The 13,717-nt window shown below is 41.5% G+C and overlaps 1 protein-coding gene across 21 annotated transcripts in view; it reads left to right on the forward strand.

Annotated features, from left to right (window-relative positions):
- The window catches only part of KALRN (kalirin RhoGEF kinase), a 434,749-nt gene that overhangs the window by 396,201 nt on the left and 24,831 nt on the right, over nucleotides 1–13,717 (forward strand). For all 21 annotated transcript variants that reach the window (XR_014947909.1, XM_085552327.1, XM_032445881.2 and 18 more), the window contains 9 exons: nucleotides 1,766–1,832; nucleotides 3,027–3,130; nucleotides 4,430–4,499; nucleotides 4,941–5,027; nucleotides 5,812–5,904; nucleotides 6,372–6,422; nucleotides 6,731–6,808; nucleotides 7,336–7,521; nucleotides 10,235–10,406. Coding sequence is in view for 20 of the 21 variants with exons in the window: in XM_085552327.1 (XP_085408453.1) it covers nucleotides 1,766–1,832; nucleotides 3,027–3,130; nucleotides 4,430–4,499; nucleotides 4,941–5,027; nucleotides 5,812–5,904; nucleotides 6,372–6,422; nucleotides 6,731–6,808; nucleotides 7,336–7,521; nucleotides 10,235–10,406 (908 nt within the window). In the remaining variant the exon portion in view is untranslated. The remainder of the gene's footprint in view (nucleotides 1–1,765; nucleotides 1,833–3,026; nucleotides 3,131–4,429; nucleotides 4,500–4,940; nucleotides 5,028–5,811; nucleotides 5,905–6,371; nucleotides 6,423–6,730; nucleotides 6,809–7,335; nucleotides 7,522–10,234; nucleotides 10,407–13,717) is intronic.

Below are 13,717 nucleotides of genomic sequence, written 5' to 3' on the forward strand. Positions count from 1 at the left end.
AAGCAGCAATTGAATCCTTGCACAGGCATGGGCAGTAATTTCCTGCCTCTGGCAACATGTGTCAGCAGTTAGCCTCAGTGCTAGGAAGCCATCAGCTCTGATTGCTGCATTTCTGTGAGCAGAAAGACAGTGGTCCTAATAAAATCCTAGTATCATTAAGGTTAGAAAAGACATCTAAGATCACGTATTTCAACCATCCACCTACCACCTGCTGTCCACTACTCTTGCAGATTTAATGTGGAGTTACCAACATATCCAGATGCTGGAACTTATTCAGAAGTGAGAGGGCTACACCCTTGTATTTAATACCATTTTAACTACTGTTATGCAGTCAACACAAAACCTCCTGCCTGGCCTCGCTCTCTGCTACCAGATCGGTTGAGTGAACTCAACATTTTGGCAGCACACATCGTGGAAACCTGAAATCTGGAACTGCCTTCAGAGTCCCATTCCATAGAGGTTTTGGGGAGCCAGATGAGGTTTAGTGTGTTCACCTGACAGACACGTGGTTGACACAGCAAGCTTTGATTCACACCTGCCCACCTATCATTGCAGCAATGGGTGCCACCCCTGCCTTCATTCTTAGAGCAGGCTTTGGCCAGCTGTACTCTTACAGTCAGAAGAATGGGCTATGCTCATCCAGGCTGCATGCTGCTGCCTTGCCAAAGAGCAGCCTTTTGCCCTGCTCGTGTTTACTACCCAGGCACGCAGCTTGGCAGGACGCTGCAGAGTGCACAAGCATCTGGCATCACCACTAGCCATGGCCTCTGCCCAGGGGGCTGGGTTTCACTCCTACATGAAGAAGCAGCTGTTTGACCTCTCCCTGCTGCACGTCCAACCATCTTCTCTGCTCCATCTAAGCAGGGGACACCTCGGCTGCTGTTGCACTGGAGCCAAAAGCCAGCCTGTGTTGTTTTTTTTTCTCCTTTTATCTTAGCACTGTTCACCCTTAGCCCTGTCTCTTCAAGTGGGCCGGCCTGCTGATTGATGTGAGGGGAGAGATATTAGACATGAAAGCACTCCTCTATCTTGTTAGCCTTGTTGCTGCCGGAATGAGCTCGAGCACAGATGGAGTTTATTTGTCATGTGCCAAATCCATGTATTGGTGTAATTGAGAGGAAAACTGATTGCAGCAAGCTGTAACTTTGGAAATTGTCCTCAAAAGAACACGATGTGATTAGGCAGTTTGACATTAAAAAAATGGGGCTTTTTCAAAATTAGTGCTGTTTGTGTGCATCAGACCTTCATTAGCCAACTCTCCCACCCAGGATTATCAGATAAACGTAAATCACAGAGCACACACACACACAGATTACTGAGTCTGACAGATTAAGCTCTGTGTTAAGGCAGGAGGGGGGATTTGTTTTCCAAGTGTTTGAAACTTCTTAAAGAAAACTGAATTGGGGCAAGAAATCCTTTCTTCCTTGCTTCAAAACGGGTTGGGAAATGTTCCTACTGCCAACAGGAGGGCTGCAAGGAGGAGAGGAGGGCAGGGAAGGGTAATTCAAAACACAGGCATCTTGTTGTGCCTGGGGACCTGGTACATAAGAGGGACAAAGGAGAGATGCTCTAGATAAGAGTGCTGGAACTACTCTGGCCTGAAATGTGACATTTTTTGTTGTTTTCATTCCACTGAGCTAAGAGTGAGTTGGGTTGCATCTCCTGGGATGCTGGTGGATATTTGCTGGGAGGTGATACGTGGTAAGGAGCAAACTGTAACTTCCAGGAGTGTGGTCAAATAGATTTGTGTTCTATTTTAACTTAGGTTTGTCTTAAATGAACTGGTCCAGACTGAAAAAGACTACGTCAAAGACTTGGGAACTGTTGTGGAGGTGAGCTGAAGCATACCCTACCATAAAGAACTAACAAACAGTGTGCTGAAAAGGGGCAAAAACAAAAAAAGCCTGCAGCATGAGAAACAAACTGCTTTATTTTGCTTCCATGGTCCCCTTCTCATGTTGACAGAAACAAGAAGAAACAGAATGCCTTTGGAAACTATTTTTGTTTCCATCTAACAAATGTTGTATTTTAGGTTTCAACTCAAGTGTGCAAAGGTTTTTCTTGGCCCACCCTGCCAGTGACAAGCACTTCCTGCTGTAGAGCAGCCGTAAGAGAAGTGACGGAGAATAATTTATGCCTCTTCCATTTACTTCGTTCCATTCTTGCTGTCATGCAGTGAGATTCACTTCAAATTAATATTTTATAATGGTAACATACTTGAGTTTCCACCTGGACTATGGTCCTGTGTTTGAGTGCCTTCCAAAAGTGGGTTTGGATCTGTTCTAAGGTGTGTGTGTGGCCATTGGATTATGGTTAGAGAGTTCAGGTTGTTGTTTTATGCCTTTGTTTGAAAAATAGTCATGGTCTTGTAGGCTTCAACTGGTAAAAGCCTGGCCTATCCCTAGGGATCAGCTGCCAGAGACAACCCACACGCATGATCAAGGTTTGATTCCCAGCAAGGGCTTTGCACTGGAGGCACTTGATTGAAGTAGGCTTTGGGGAATGCTTCTGGCATTCACTATTCCGAGGAGAATTATCAGCCCATCTAACAGCGGTTTTCAGGAGCTCCCAAACTTGAAGAACTTTGTGTTATCTTCTGTTTACATCATGCTCCACTGGCAGAGCTGACAGGGCTACAGGGCTCCAAAGGCTTATAAAGAAACTCTCAGGAGGTGTGAGAAATCCTATTCATGTGACTCTTTAAACTCTCTGCATGGCTTTGTGCTCCCACAAAATACTTATGGTGATGAATAGAAGAGTTTTGTCTGTGTGGAGTCTGGCTTCTGCCTCTTACCAGCAAAGCCAAGAGCATGATCAACTACTTTTGTTTAATTTTTATCTTCTAATTGCACTTGTCACTTCAGTGACATCTAATAAAGGTTTGTAAAACTATTACAGATATTCAGAATAACTAGATATTCAAATAAAAAAGACATGAGATTTTTACTTCCTTGAACAAAATGAGTGTAATTATGCTCCCCTCTTGGTATGAACCCATTGCTAATCGCTGATCCTTAATCCTAAAGGGCTTCATGAAGAGAATAGAAGAAAAGGGAGTTTCTGAAGACATGAAAGGGAAAGACAAGATAGTGTTTGGCAATATTCACCAGATCTATGACTGGCACAAAGAGTAAGTTGTTGGTTTGGTTCATTCTTAAGCTCTTCTCTAACCACTTGTTTACAAAGGATTGGGGTATGTGGTGTCCATACATCCAGGTTGCCTTTAATTGAACATTAGCAGGTCATTCAGGGCACAACTTCCTAAGGACATTGCCTCACTGTCTTTCTTCTGCTCTGGATGTATCCCTCACCAAGGAATCACAGTGTCCTTGCCATCACTCATCCCTTGGGTGCCTCTCCCATGGTCTGCTTCTGACAACAGCTCTTGCAAACATAAACCAAAAAATGTCAGAAAAAAAAATCACAAAATATTAAGTTTATGTCAGCAACAGAATATTTTTACCAGTGCCATTCATTGTTTAAGTGTGATGAGTTTTCTGTAACAGATAAGGTCCCTATTTTTGGTTCTGCATATCTGGGTCGAGAAGTCTGTTTAAAATGCAGTTGAATTTAACTTTCATACAAGACTGAGATACTGGAAGTAGCTGCAGCTGATGGCAGTGATAGGGGCATTTAGCTGGGACAGATAACCAATGTGCATGTTTTTTGAGGTTCTGGGATTACTCTGGACCAAACTGTTGCTGGTATATGCTCTGCATTTGACTACTGTGGGAAATAGATGGAAGCATTTGGCAGAGAAATCCTGCAGTGAAAAGGGAATATCGTGGAAATGGGGCTATTGGAGTTTACCTACCAGTCAGAATAACAACAGTGTGTTTCTGAAATTTGGTTGAGCTGTGTTTATGCTTTTAACCATTCAAGCAGACACCTACCAAAGGTGCAGGTCAAGACAGAGGCTGTGTTTATAAATATAACTAATAGTAGCGTACTGAGAAATGGAGTAAAACAGAGCATGCCAGCATTGATTTGTTTATTCAAGTGGAAACTTCTGTGTCTGTTTCATGCTGACCAGTGCTCCTTATCTGCTCGTGTAACTGAGAACTCCTTGTAAAGTCTCTGTTGGGTTTTCACGAATGTTTAGATACACAGAAGAGTTCTATTTTATAAGTTCTTGGGGGGGGTGCAGTTAGGTAATCATTGGCAGTTTAAAAACATCAGTGTTTCTGTAAGCCTAGCAGTAAAGAAGAGGGGATAGTTTGCAAGACAGTACGTCCATATTTCAGAGCTCTAGTTCACTGTTTTAGATATGCCACCACCAAGGGCTGAAGCCAGGCTTCTCTTTTCATTTATTATTCAATGCCATAGCTAAAACTGCATTGATACATTACTGATAGATGACTGGTTTGCTGCTGGGATGACCTAAAAAAGTCTTCTGAGATGTCAGAAATGTTGGTATCCTTTCTTCCAGCTTTTTCCTGGCCGAACTGGAAAAATGTCTTCAGGAGCATGACCGTTTAGCACAGCTTTTTATTAAACATGTAAGTTTTATTTGGTTACCTATCTTTTAGTCCACTCATCATTTAGAATGTGATGCCTTTCCAAAAACATCTGTTTGTGTCAACTGGATACTTCAACATTCAGAGCATAATATAAATTAACTTATAGTTATGCTTCTTCAGTGAGCAGCTGGATTTCCCCCAAATATTTATCATCACCTTGTTGCAGACTTCTTATTTTGGGGGGGGAAATTGATTTCTTAATGAGGTGGTTGCCCCCAAGCAAATCTCCCCTTGCCTAAGGGGTAGAAGTGGAGAACAGAACCAGTTGCCGATTTACAGTCCCATGTCAGCAAATCTTTGATTAAACCAAAAATGAAGATGACCAAGCAGAACATGTAGGCAATTTTCTGCCAGCTTTTTAAAGCAGAACAGAATAGCAGCTGATATCTCACCAGGCTGCTGTGCATCTTGCTTTCACAGGAGCGGCGATTACACATGTATGTGGTGTACTGCCAAAACAAGCCACGTTCTGAATATATAGTAGCTGAGTACGAGGCATATTTTGAGGTAAGTGTGGCTCATTATATGTTATTGCTACCCACAGCTCTGAGTCTTAGTAGATTATGCCGTAACCTGTGAGGTTTGTCTAAAACAAACTCCAGATGATGTTGATATTTTTAGTGCTGCTAAAGTCTGCTATGGGGAAAAACGTTCTTCCATTTGTCTCAAATTCCCATGTTGTTAATTTCTAAAAGCAACTTAATCCAGCACTCACTGTCTGTTATCCTCAGAGTGCCACAACTGCATTGAATTCTGTCCAAAATAAATAAAACAGACTTTTTGATCTGTAATCTACAGAGGAGGAGGTAAAAGTCATTGGAGCTGGGTGGTGCCTCATAAATTTCCAATAACTTTGTCTGTTTCAAGAAGTCTTTGGGACTAGACACATATAATATCTCGACCTTAGATAGTAATGTGAAAGAAGCTTGTTTAAATACAGAAAGCTGTTTTGTTTCACCCAAGGGCACAAGGCATGTTCTGTAGGATTTGTTTGTGAGCACATCCCTGCTGCAGTGGAGAGAGCCGTCACCAGGCCTTGCAGCTCAGTCAGCTCCAAGAGGGAAGGAATCTTGTGCTTTCAAATATCTTCCAGCTCGGTCACGACTTTTACCCAGTCCCAGCCTAGATAGGACATGCCAGACTTTTAAATCCTCTGAAATTCGCTCTTGCAAACAAAAGATTAAGAGCAGATCAGCTTTCTGTAGAAGTAAGTCTCCGCGGAGACATTTTATCGTCTTCTCTGCTTTACTCTGTGCTTGTTTGCAATTGTTTTTTAATCCTCACTTTTTAGGAGGTTCAGCAGGAAATAAACCAACGGCTGACCATCAGTGACTTTCTGATCAAGCCCATTCAGAGAATAACTAAATACCAGCTCCTTCTCAAGGTGAGTGCAAAGATGTGGATTATACTGTATCTTGGACACTGTTACTTTCAATCCGCCTTAGTGTTAATTAAAGAATAACTTCATTATATTAGGAAGAAAGAGTGTTTATATGTGGGCATGCAGTGGTTGAGTCTTGTGAAAGATACCCAGAGAGCAGGAGGGTCCCATCTGTGAAAGCTATCTGTAACCAATGATAATCAGAGGACTTTTCTTATTTTCTGTTGGAACATTTCTGTAAACTTCAAATAGGACTTTTTGGCCTCTGAAATTTCAAAGCAAACTCACAATCAAACTTCTGTGATTGCAACCTATACCTGTGACTTCTGAATGTGAATTTATTCATATTAGAAAGTTGCTTCACAGAAAAAAAATCACTGGAAAAAATGTGCTGCTTCATTTTTAAAACTGTCATCTTCTCTTTTCTCTTCCTTGAAGTGCCTTAATGCAAACGTTTCTGCTTTCTCCAGGACTTCCTGAGGTACAGTGAAAAAGCTGGTCTGGAGTGCTCTGAAATAGAGGTACGTTTTCATGGCCTGGATAGTGATGCTGCAATATCTAAGGGCCCTTTACATGGAGAAATGCAAGCCACAGTATTTGACAATAGTTGAAGGTCCTGCTGATATTCTAAATGCAGTATTTCTCTTTAGATCAAGCCGGAAGTAAAAGATGAAGGCATAGTCCTCTTTTAGACATTCCCATAGATGTCGAGCACACAAGGACCTTGCCATGAATACCTTCTAGCACTGATCACACTATTGAAGTTCATTATTTGACACTTTGCTTTTAAGGACCCTTTACCAATGCAACCCTTTGTTCTCCTTAACAGAAAGCAGTCGAGTTAATGTGCCTTGTACCAAAACGTTGCAATGATATGATGAACCTGGGTCGCCTCCAAGGCTTTGAGGTATGTTCTGCTTTTGTAACAGCCAGGCTAGGAAAAGTGCTTTGTCTTTCTGTGATTGTCTCCATAATCAGCCCCACCTCAAGCTATTCATCTAGCAGTTGTCCTTCTCCAGTGGTGAACTGCATACCTTGGTGAGGTTTTGAAGGTGGAGGTGATATGCCTGTCATTCTAAACTTGCAAGAATAAAGGTGTCCTTTCTTCAGAATGCAAGATCTGTAAAAGCTTCTGCAAGCCTGAATTAGACTTCTTATCTGTGCTGTCAGAGGAAAATAAACATTGAACCAGACTGCTCAGTTTGTTAGTAAGGTCACCAAGCACTAACAGCTTAATAGCTCCCTTGAAGCCTAGCACATCCAGGAGGGGATTTGTGAGTTCTAACTCCACAGGGTACAACGTTGGGGTTGTAACTGAAACAGTGTAGTCTTTGGCAGACCAGGTAAGAGAGGACTGTGCAAAGTATAGAAGATCATCTCATAGGACCACATGGGGTCAGAATTTGTAACCTTGGTGCCTTGGTTGCTCCTCAGGGTAAGCTGACAGCCCAGGGCAAGCTGCTGCAGCAGGACACCTTCTATGTGACAGAACAGGACTCCGGAGTTCAGTCCCGACCAAAGGAACGTAGGGTGTTTCTCTTTGAGCAAATAGTTATCTTCAGCGAGCTGCTTAGGAAAGGATCTTTAACACCGGGCTACATGTTCAAGAAAAGCATAAAGGTAAGAAATAGAGTGGGAGGTGTGTATTCTGTTTGACTCTCACATAGAGATGTCTTAACTGATTTTCTGTACTGTGACGCTGCTCTGTCCTGCCATAGGTGGACAACATTTTGTGGAGAACATTGGCGTTTAGTTTGCAGTAGATCAGAAGCCATTAAAGACCAGTGTCTTGAAGTAAACCACTGAGTGCCTATACTCACAGGGCAGGTCTTCTGTCACTCTTAAGTCTGAGTTAGCCAATATTGCTATAAAGCCTGCACTATGAAAAGTAAGTGTATAATAGTTGCTTTTAAGCGTGATCGTAAAAGGCGGGGGAAACAAAACCATCATCTTAAGCCTAACTGTAAGTCACTGGATGTGGCATTACTGGAAATACCCTTCCTGATGGGGTGGGACTCTTGGTACAAATGTGAGTGCTGCACATGATAGAGCTATTTCAAAACCAAACAAAAATACCCACAGAAATAAACGTAGCTCAGGAATTACAAAGCTATTAAGAAAGCTTTTAAGAAATTGATTTAATTTTCAAATAATCTTTTCAGGGTATTGGACTGGGATTAGAAGTAAAAACTGAAAGTAATCAGGGAAAACATGTTTATTGTTTTTCCAAGGGTTTCTGTGTTTATTCGAGAAAGGCAGAATTCACCTGTGGAATGTTGCTGAGGTTGAACGCTCCACTTCTTTCAGTAAAACAGCCTTTGCTGTAGCTGGAAAAGAGCAAAGTCACAGGTTCCTATGAACATCGGCATCATTGAAAGCTGAGAAACCAGTCTGGAACTGATTTCCTTCCCGAAGTGCATTTAAAACCAAATGTGGGAGAATGCATTGTGTTTGCTTTAAATTTTAAATGATACATTAGTATGAAACAGAAGAGAACAATGTCAGGTAAAATAATGCATATTAACCATATAACCTGTTATAATAGATAATAGGCATCTTCTTGGCAGACAGCAACTGCGGCACTTACTGAAAAGCATATCCATTTGCAAGTCAGTGTTCTGTAGAGTTTCAGCCAAGTAATAAGCTAGAAAGGAAAAACCTAAAGTTTACAAATAAACAATAATCTTGATTTAGATGAGCAGCTTTGATTTTATCCTGCTGCTGAATTAAATCATGATTCAATTTGGAGATAGAAATAACATGAATCATTTTTACTTCGGTTTATTGTGCGTATAACACAATGAGGCTTTTATCTGCAGGAAACAATTCCTGAATTGTATATTGTAGATAAAGAGAGAAAAATAAATCTCTTCTAATGTCAATAAAATTAGCTTGCCTCGAGGGTATGAGTTGCTTTTCTAGTTAAACAGCTTATTAAAGTAATGCTGTTCCCACTGCCTGAGTTGCTTTAAAATCTCTGTGTGATAATTTTCCAGTCCCTCTTTTCTTCCATTTGGCAAACAGCACATTCTCCTGTTGAGTAACTACAGCAAATGTGGGATCCCCCGTGGCTTCACGTGCATCTCCCCCACTGCAGCTGGAAGTCTGCATTCCTGCAGCACTCCCAGCCTGCTCCCAGCCCCTGCTTCAGCTTCTGGTTGTGTTTGCAGGCTCCTATGCTTTCCCACTGCAACACTTCGATCCCATCTTCCATTATGGTTGTCCAACTCTCTGGGAGACACCTCCTGAGAGATGTAGGCTGTTTCCCTGCTGGTCACATCTTCCCACCCAGCAGGAGGGCCAAGGCAGCACCAGAGGTCCCATTTCTTTCCTCTATGTCACAGCCACAGTCTGTTAAACTAACATGTACGTATTACTTCAGATGTTGCCATTCTGGTCTGAAAGGGAGATCAGTCTCCCAAATATGCGTCCTCAAGGTCTATCACTCTCAGACAGTGACAGGAGCTTCATCGTGATGTCCTACATTAGAGAAGAATCTTTATGCAGTGAGGTGTCGTTAGCTTTCAGAAATAGCACATTCCTTCTTGGACACTGCTCAGTTGGACACCTTTCAAGCTCTCAAAATACTTAAGTGGGCAGCCTTGGCAAATGTGTCTGCCTGAGACACCAACAGTGGCCTTAGGACTCTGACCTACGAGTTGTTTTCTTGGAGTCATAGAGAATTGACTTGCTTGCTTTGGTTATCAGCCAGAGGAGCAGCAGCTCAGAGCAAGAGGGAGAGCACTGTCCAAGCTCCCAGTCCACCCTTTCCCTTGTCTCCATGTGCTTGCCTGCTCCACAAACTCCACAGGGACCTGCAGAAGGGAGGGAAGGGACTCCTTCCATCTCACGCTTTAAATTAATTTTTTGTTTTTGGGGTTTTTATATATGTATATATTCTTATGCAGTGTAAATTCCATTTAATATGTTAATTTTCTGTCACTAGACAGATAATTTCTTTCAGTGAAGGATAAGAAATGTAAACATTCACTTAAATTGAAGGAATGATAGACCTTATTAACATCTTAATGAGAACAGTTTAACTCTATTTATGGGTTACAGTAAATTTTTAGCTCATCAGTCAATTTTGTGTGACCTTAAAATAGAAATTGTAATTCAAAGCATGGCAGATGTCTGGTTTGTCTGTCAAAGCTTTATTAAGCTTGACGTTTACCTCCTTAAACCTAGATAAGGCAAGTTCTTCTGCTTATGCCCTGACAGTCTGTTACTGGACTCAGTTATTATCAGGAACTTTTCACAACAATTCTATTCTGATTCTTGACTAATGCTAAGTCATGCTCCTTGTAACACATGCTCCCTTGGATTGTTTCAGATGAACTACCTTGTCATTGAAGAAAACGTGGACAATGACCCCTGCAAATTTGCTCTAATGAGCCGGGAAACATCTGAGAGAGTCGTTCTACAGGCAGCTAATCCAGAAATACAGCAGGCTTGGGTACAGGACATCAACCAGGTCCTGGACACACAAAGGGATTTCCTAAATGGTATGTACAACGGCTTTGCACTCTATCCCAAACAGTGACACTAAGTGGGACTCAAAAATCTTTGTGTCTTTGTTCCCTCTGGGTGAAAAACATTCAGGAACTTCTTGTTCACATGGAAAATCCCATGGAGAAAATGAGAGCTCAGTCTGCCTGTCATTAAAGACTGGGTCAAGTGCTATCCACAGAGTACATGTGAAAGGGGCCTCATAAGGCATCAGCTGGTCTTTGAAAAGGAACCAGCTGAGTGAAACTGTGCAGAGGTCTCCTGGTAACCCCAGGAGCTGCACATGAACAGGGGCCTGCTGAAAACGTCAGCTTTGCTTTAGGAAGAGATTTGGGGTGGTTTGAAATCATATTTCAAATTAAGTCTCTGTTTCTATTAAAAACAAAACCAAACAGCACACACATGATCAGCAAAAATGGATTTTGAAAATACAGAGAAATCAAATTCAATTAATAAGGAACCAGGGCTGGAGGGAGAGAATAAAAGTGGTATCTCCTTTTGTCTGTTGTTGGAAGCAGCAGAGCAGGAGCATTTCTTTGGAAGCCTCCTAAGTTGTTTGGTACTATTCATGCCAAAATAGTTGTGTTTTTTTAATTGAGCTTACATTAAAAGAGCATTCTATATTTAAAAACCTTAATAAATGATTGCTGTTGTGAAACTTGCTAGCTTGAATCAAGATGTTTTTGTTGGCACAGTGTGTTAGCATTTTTTATTCAGGGTGTTCTGTTTTGTGGACTTTTTTGTTGCAAAATCTGAAGAATCTCTTTCAATTCACATCCAAGCAAAGCTCCTCTTTTTTGCAGCGTTTTGCAGAGTTTTTATAGGTTTTGGTTTTGGTTTTCTCATTTTGATTTAGCGTAGTTTTACATCTCGGAAGTTAAATGGCAAAGGGTTACAGACAAAGTCTGTGGCAGTTCAAAAACTATGGCAGAGCTGAGAAGACAAACTGTGTTTCACATGATTCCAAAACTTGGTTTCATTTTCATGGTTGGAACTGAAAGGATCTTCTGCAATCACTGCAAAGTGGTTCCTTGAAGAGACTGGTGAGATGGACAGCCTGAGTTTCCTGATGTGACCTGGTGCTACCAGCACTTGCTGGTGTTGTGGCAGCACAGCTGACTTTGAATGAGGGCCAGTAATGCTCAGCTACAGGGCTTTTGGTAAACCTAGTAAGGACTCCACAAGCACTACTGCAGTGGTTTTGTGTCCCTTCACATCTTTCTTGCCTGTTTTCCTTATAATTTATCCTCTCATATCTTCCCAGCATTTTCTGTCCAGTGAGTTCCTTTTTCTACTGCACTATCTTTGCAGCCCCTACGTAGCCTGTGTTCCAGCAAGGAATTTGATGGGTTAGGAAGGTAATCTTTAGTATCTCTAAAGCTAGAAGTAAAAGTAGATTTATATTAAAACACAAGCTGAAGGATTTGCTTTAAACCTCTAAATAAGATCCAAGGAAATGGTATTGTATCCAGTCAAGCTTGTCCAGTCTAGAACAGTTTAAGTGGCTTTTAGGATGTAATCTCTTTGAGGCTGACTAATCTTTAAATATGTTCTTCAGCTTTCCATTTCATTAAATGGAAAACGGATGTTTTCTGTCTTCAAAATCATATTAAACCAACAGTGGGCCGATGCTGCATAAACTAAATAAGAAAATATTCCCTGTACCTGATTTTTCTGATTTGTTTGGGAAAGCCCTAACAAATAAGGAACTATGTGCAAATAAGCCCTAACAAATAAGGAACTCTGCAAAGCACAGTATCTGCATACTCGGTTCATACATGTGAAACATGGTGCAATTAAACTGTAATATTCAAGCTTTTTATGTTTTCCTTTGGGATAACAAAAGCCGCTGAGCTTAAGAAACATGCACAAAATGATTGGCTGTGGTGAATGTTCTCTCCTTTTGCTTTTAAGAAGTGAGCTGTAAAGGAAGTATGTCAGTGGTGGATGTACTTCATATAAAAAACGCCGTTGATCTGTAACTTTTTTATCATGATTTATGAGTTTTTCCCGAGAGAGCAAGTACGTGGACATTGATTTTTGCCAGGAGCCTGTGAGAATAGTGACAGATGTTGAGCAGGAGGTGGGAAGCCAGGCACCCCTGTCTTAGCTAACTGGAATTAGTAGCCACAAGTAGACACAACCAGGTATTCTTTAAAAGCACTGGATAGGATTAATTGTTTCAAGATAATGGCATTCTCCTTCAGGTCTTGCTGCTAAAGATCTTGCAGCCAAATCTGCTGCATATACTAGTGAAATGTCATTGTTTACTGCAAACACCTCCCTAACCTTCCTGCTCCTTGGTGGCTGGTTTGCAGCAGGACCAAAGCATTTTCAGTGGCAGCTGAGGTAAGCGAGTGAAATGGGTTATATCTGTGGCATAAATTCAAGTCACTGCTTGGGCTTTTGAGCCAGCAGTCCTTCAGATTGCTACAGGTCTCTGCTAAAATGTCTTTCCTATTGAGGAAAAAAGCAATCTGGCTTCCTTGATTTGTTTTAGTCTCTTGTTCTCCAGCATCAAGTGGTTTCTTGTTGGACCAGCCCTGCCTTTCTCTGGGAGGGGAACGTTTGGTATAGTGCTGAGCCTTTCTGTTTGTCTTTCCTTTTCCTCTTGTTGGGAAAGACATTCTTTCTGTTGTGGTTCCCCGGCTGGGCTGATGTTGTGACACTGTGTCCTCCTGTCTGCCTCTTGCTAGACGAGTCTCTCTGCATTCCAGTAGGTTTAGTCTGGTGCATGTACACAGACAGTATGAACTGCCTATAAATCAGCCACTGAAGCCACATGACATGCAGAAAGCAAACCCATAGGTCTGGGGATGGGAGTCAGAGCCTTGTAAATCTGTCTCTTTCCCATTCCACATAAGTCCTAGCCCTTGTCCCTTCTCTTCTAAACTTATCACACTACTTTTTTACTGTCTGGCATTTATATCCTTCTTTTTCCCAGTGTGATCACTATCTATAACTACAAAAGGTACTCTCACAAGCAGAGTCTTGTGAAGCTGTTTGATGTTCCTTGTGTCAGTTAATATAAAAAATCCATTGGGAGACAAGTTCCAGTGCATCATGTTTGGAGAGAATTTAGTTGTAAAGCTCTCATGGGAATATACAGATGAGACTTGTGGGTCTTGATCCGTATTTCCTGATGATAAACAAAAATCACTGTAAATAAGCTGTGCGTCTCTTATTCAGGCTTTCATTTATTTTTATTACAGGATTATTTTTATGGTGTTTCATTTGTGCAGTTTCAAAGGCAACGAATGCAGCTATGTATGTTGTAAATGGCAAATATTCAGTGCACTCTTCAGTT

The sequence above is a fragment of the Coturnix japonica genome, chromosome 7, assembly GCF_054131305.1.
Source record: "Coturnix japonica strain WE chromosome 7, WE-NBRP24, whole genome shotgun sequence".
NCBI classification, from domain to species: Eukaryota; Metazoa; Chordata; class Aves; order Galliformes; family Phasianidae; genus Coturnix; species Coturnix japonica.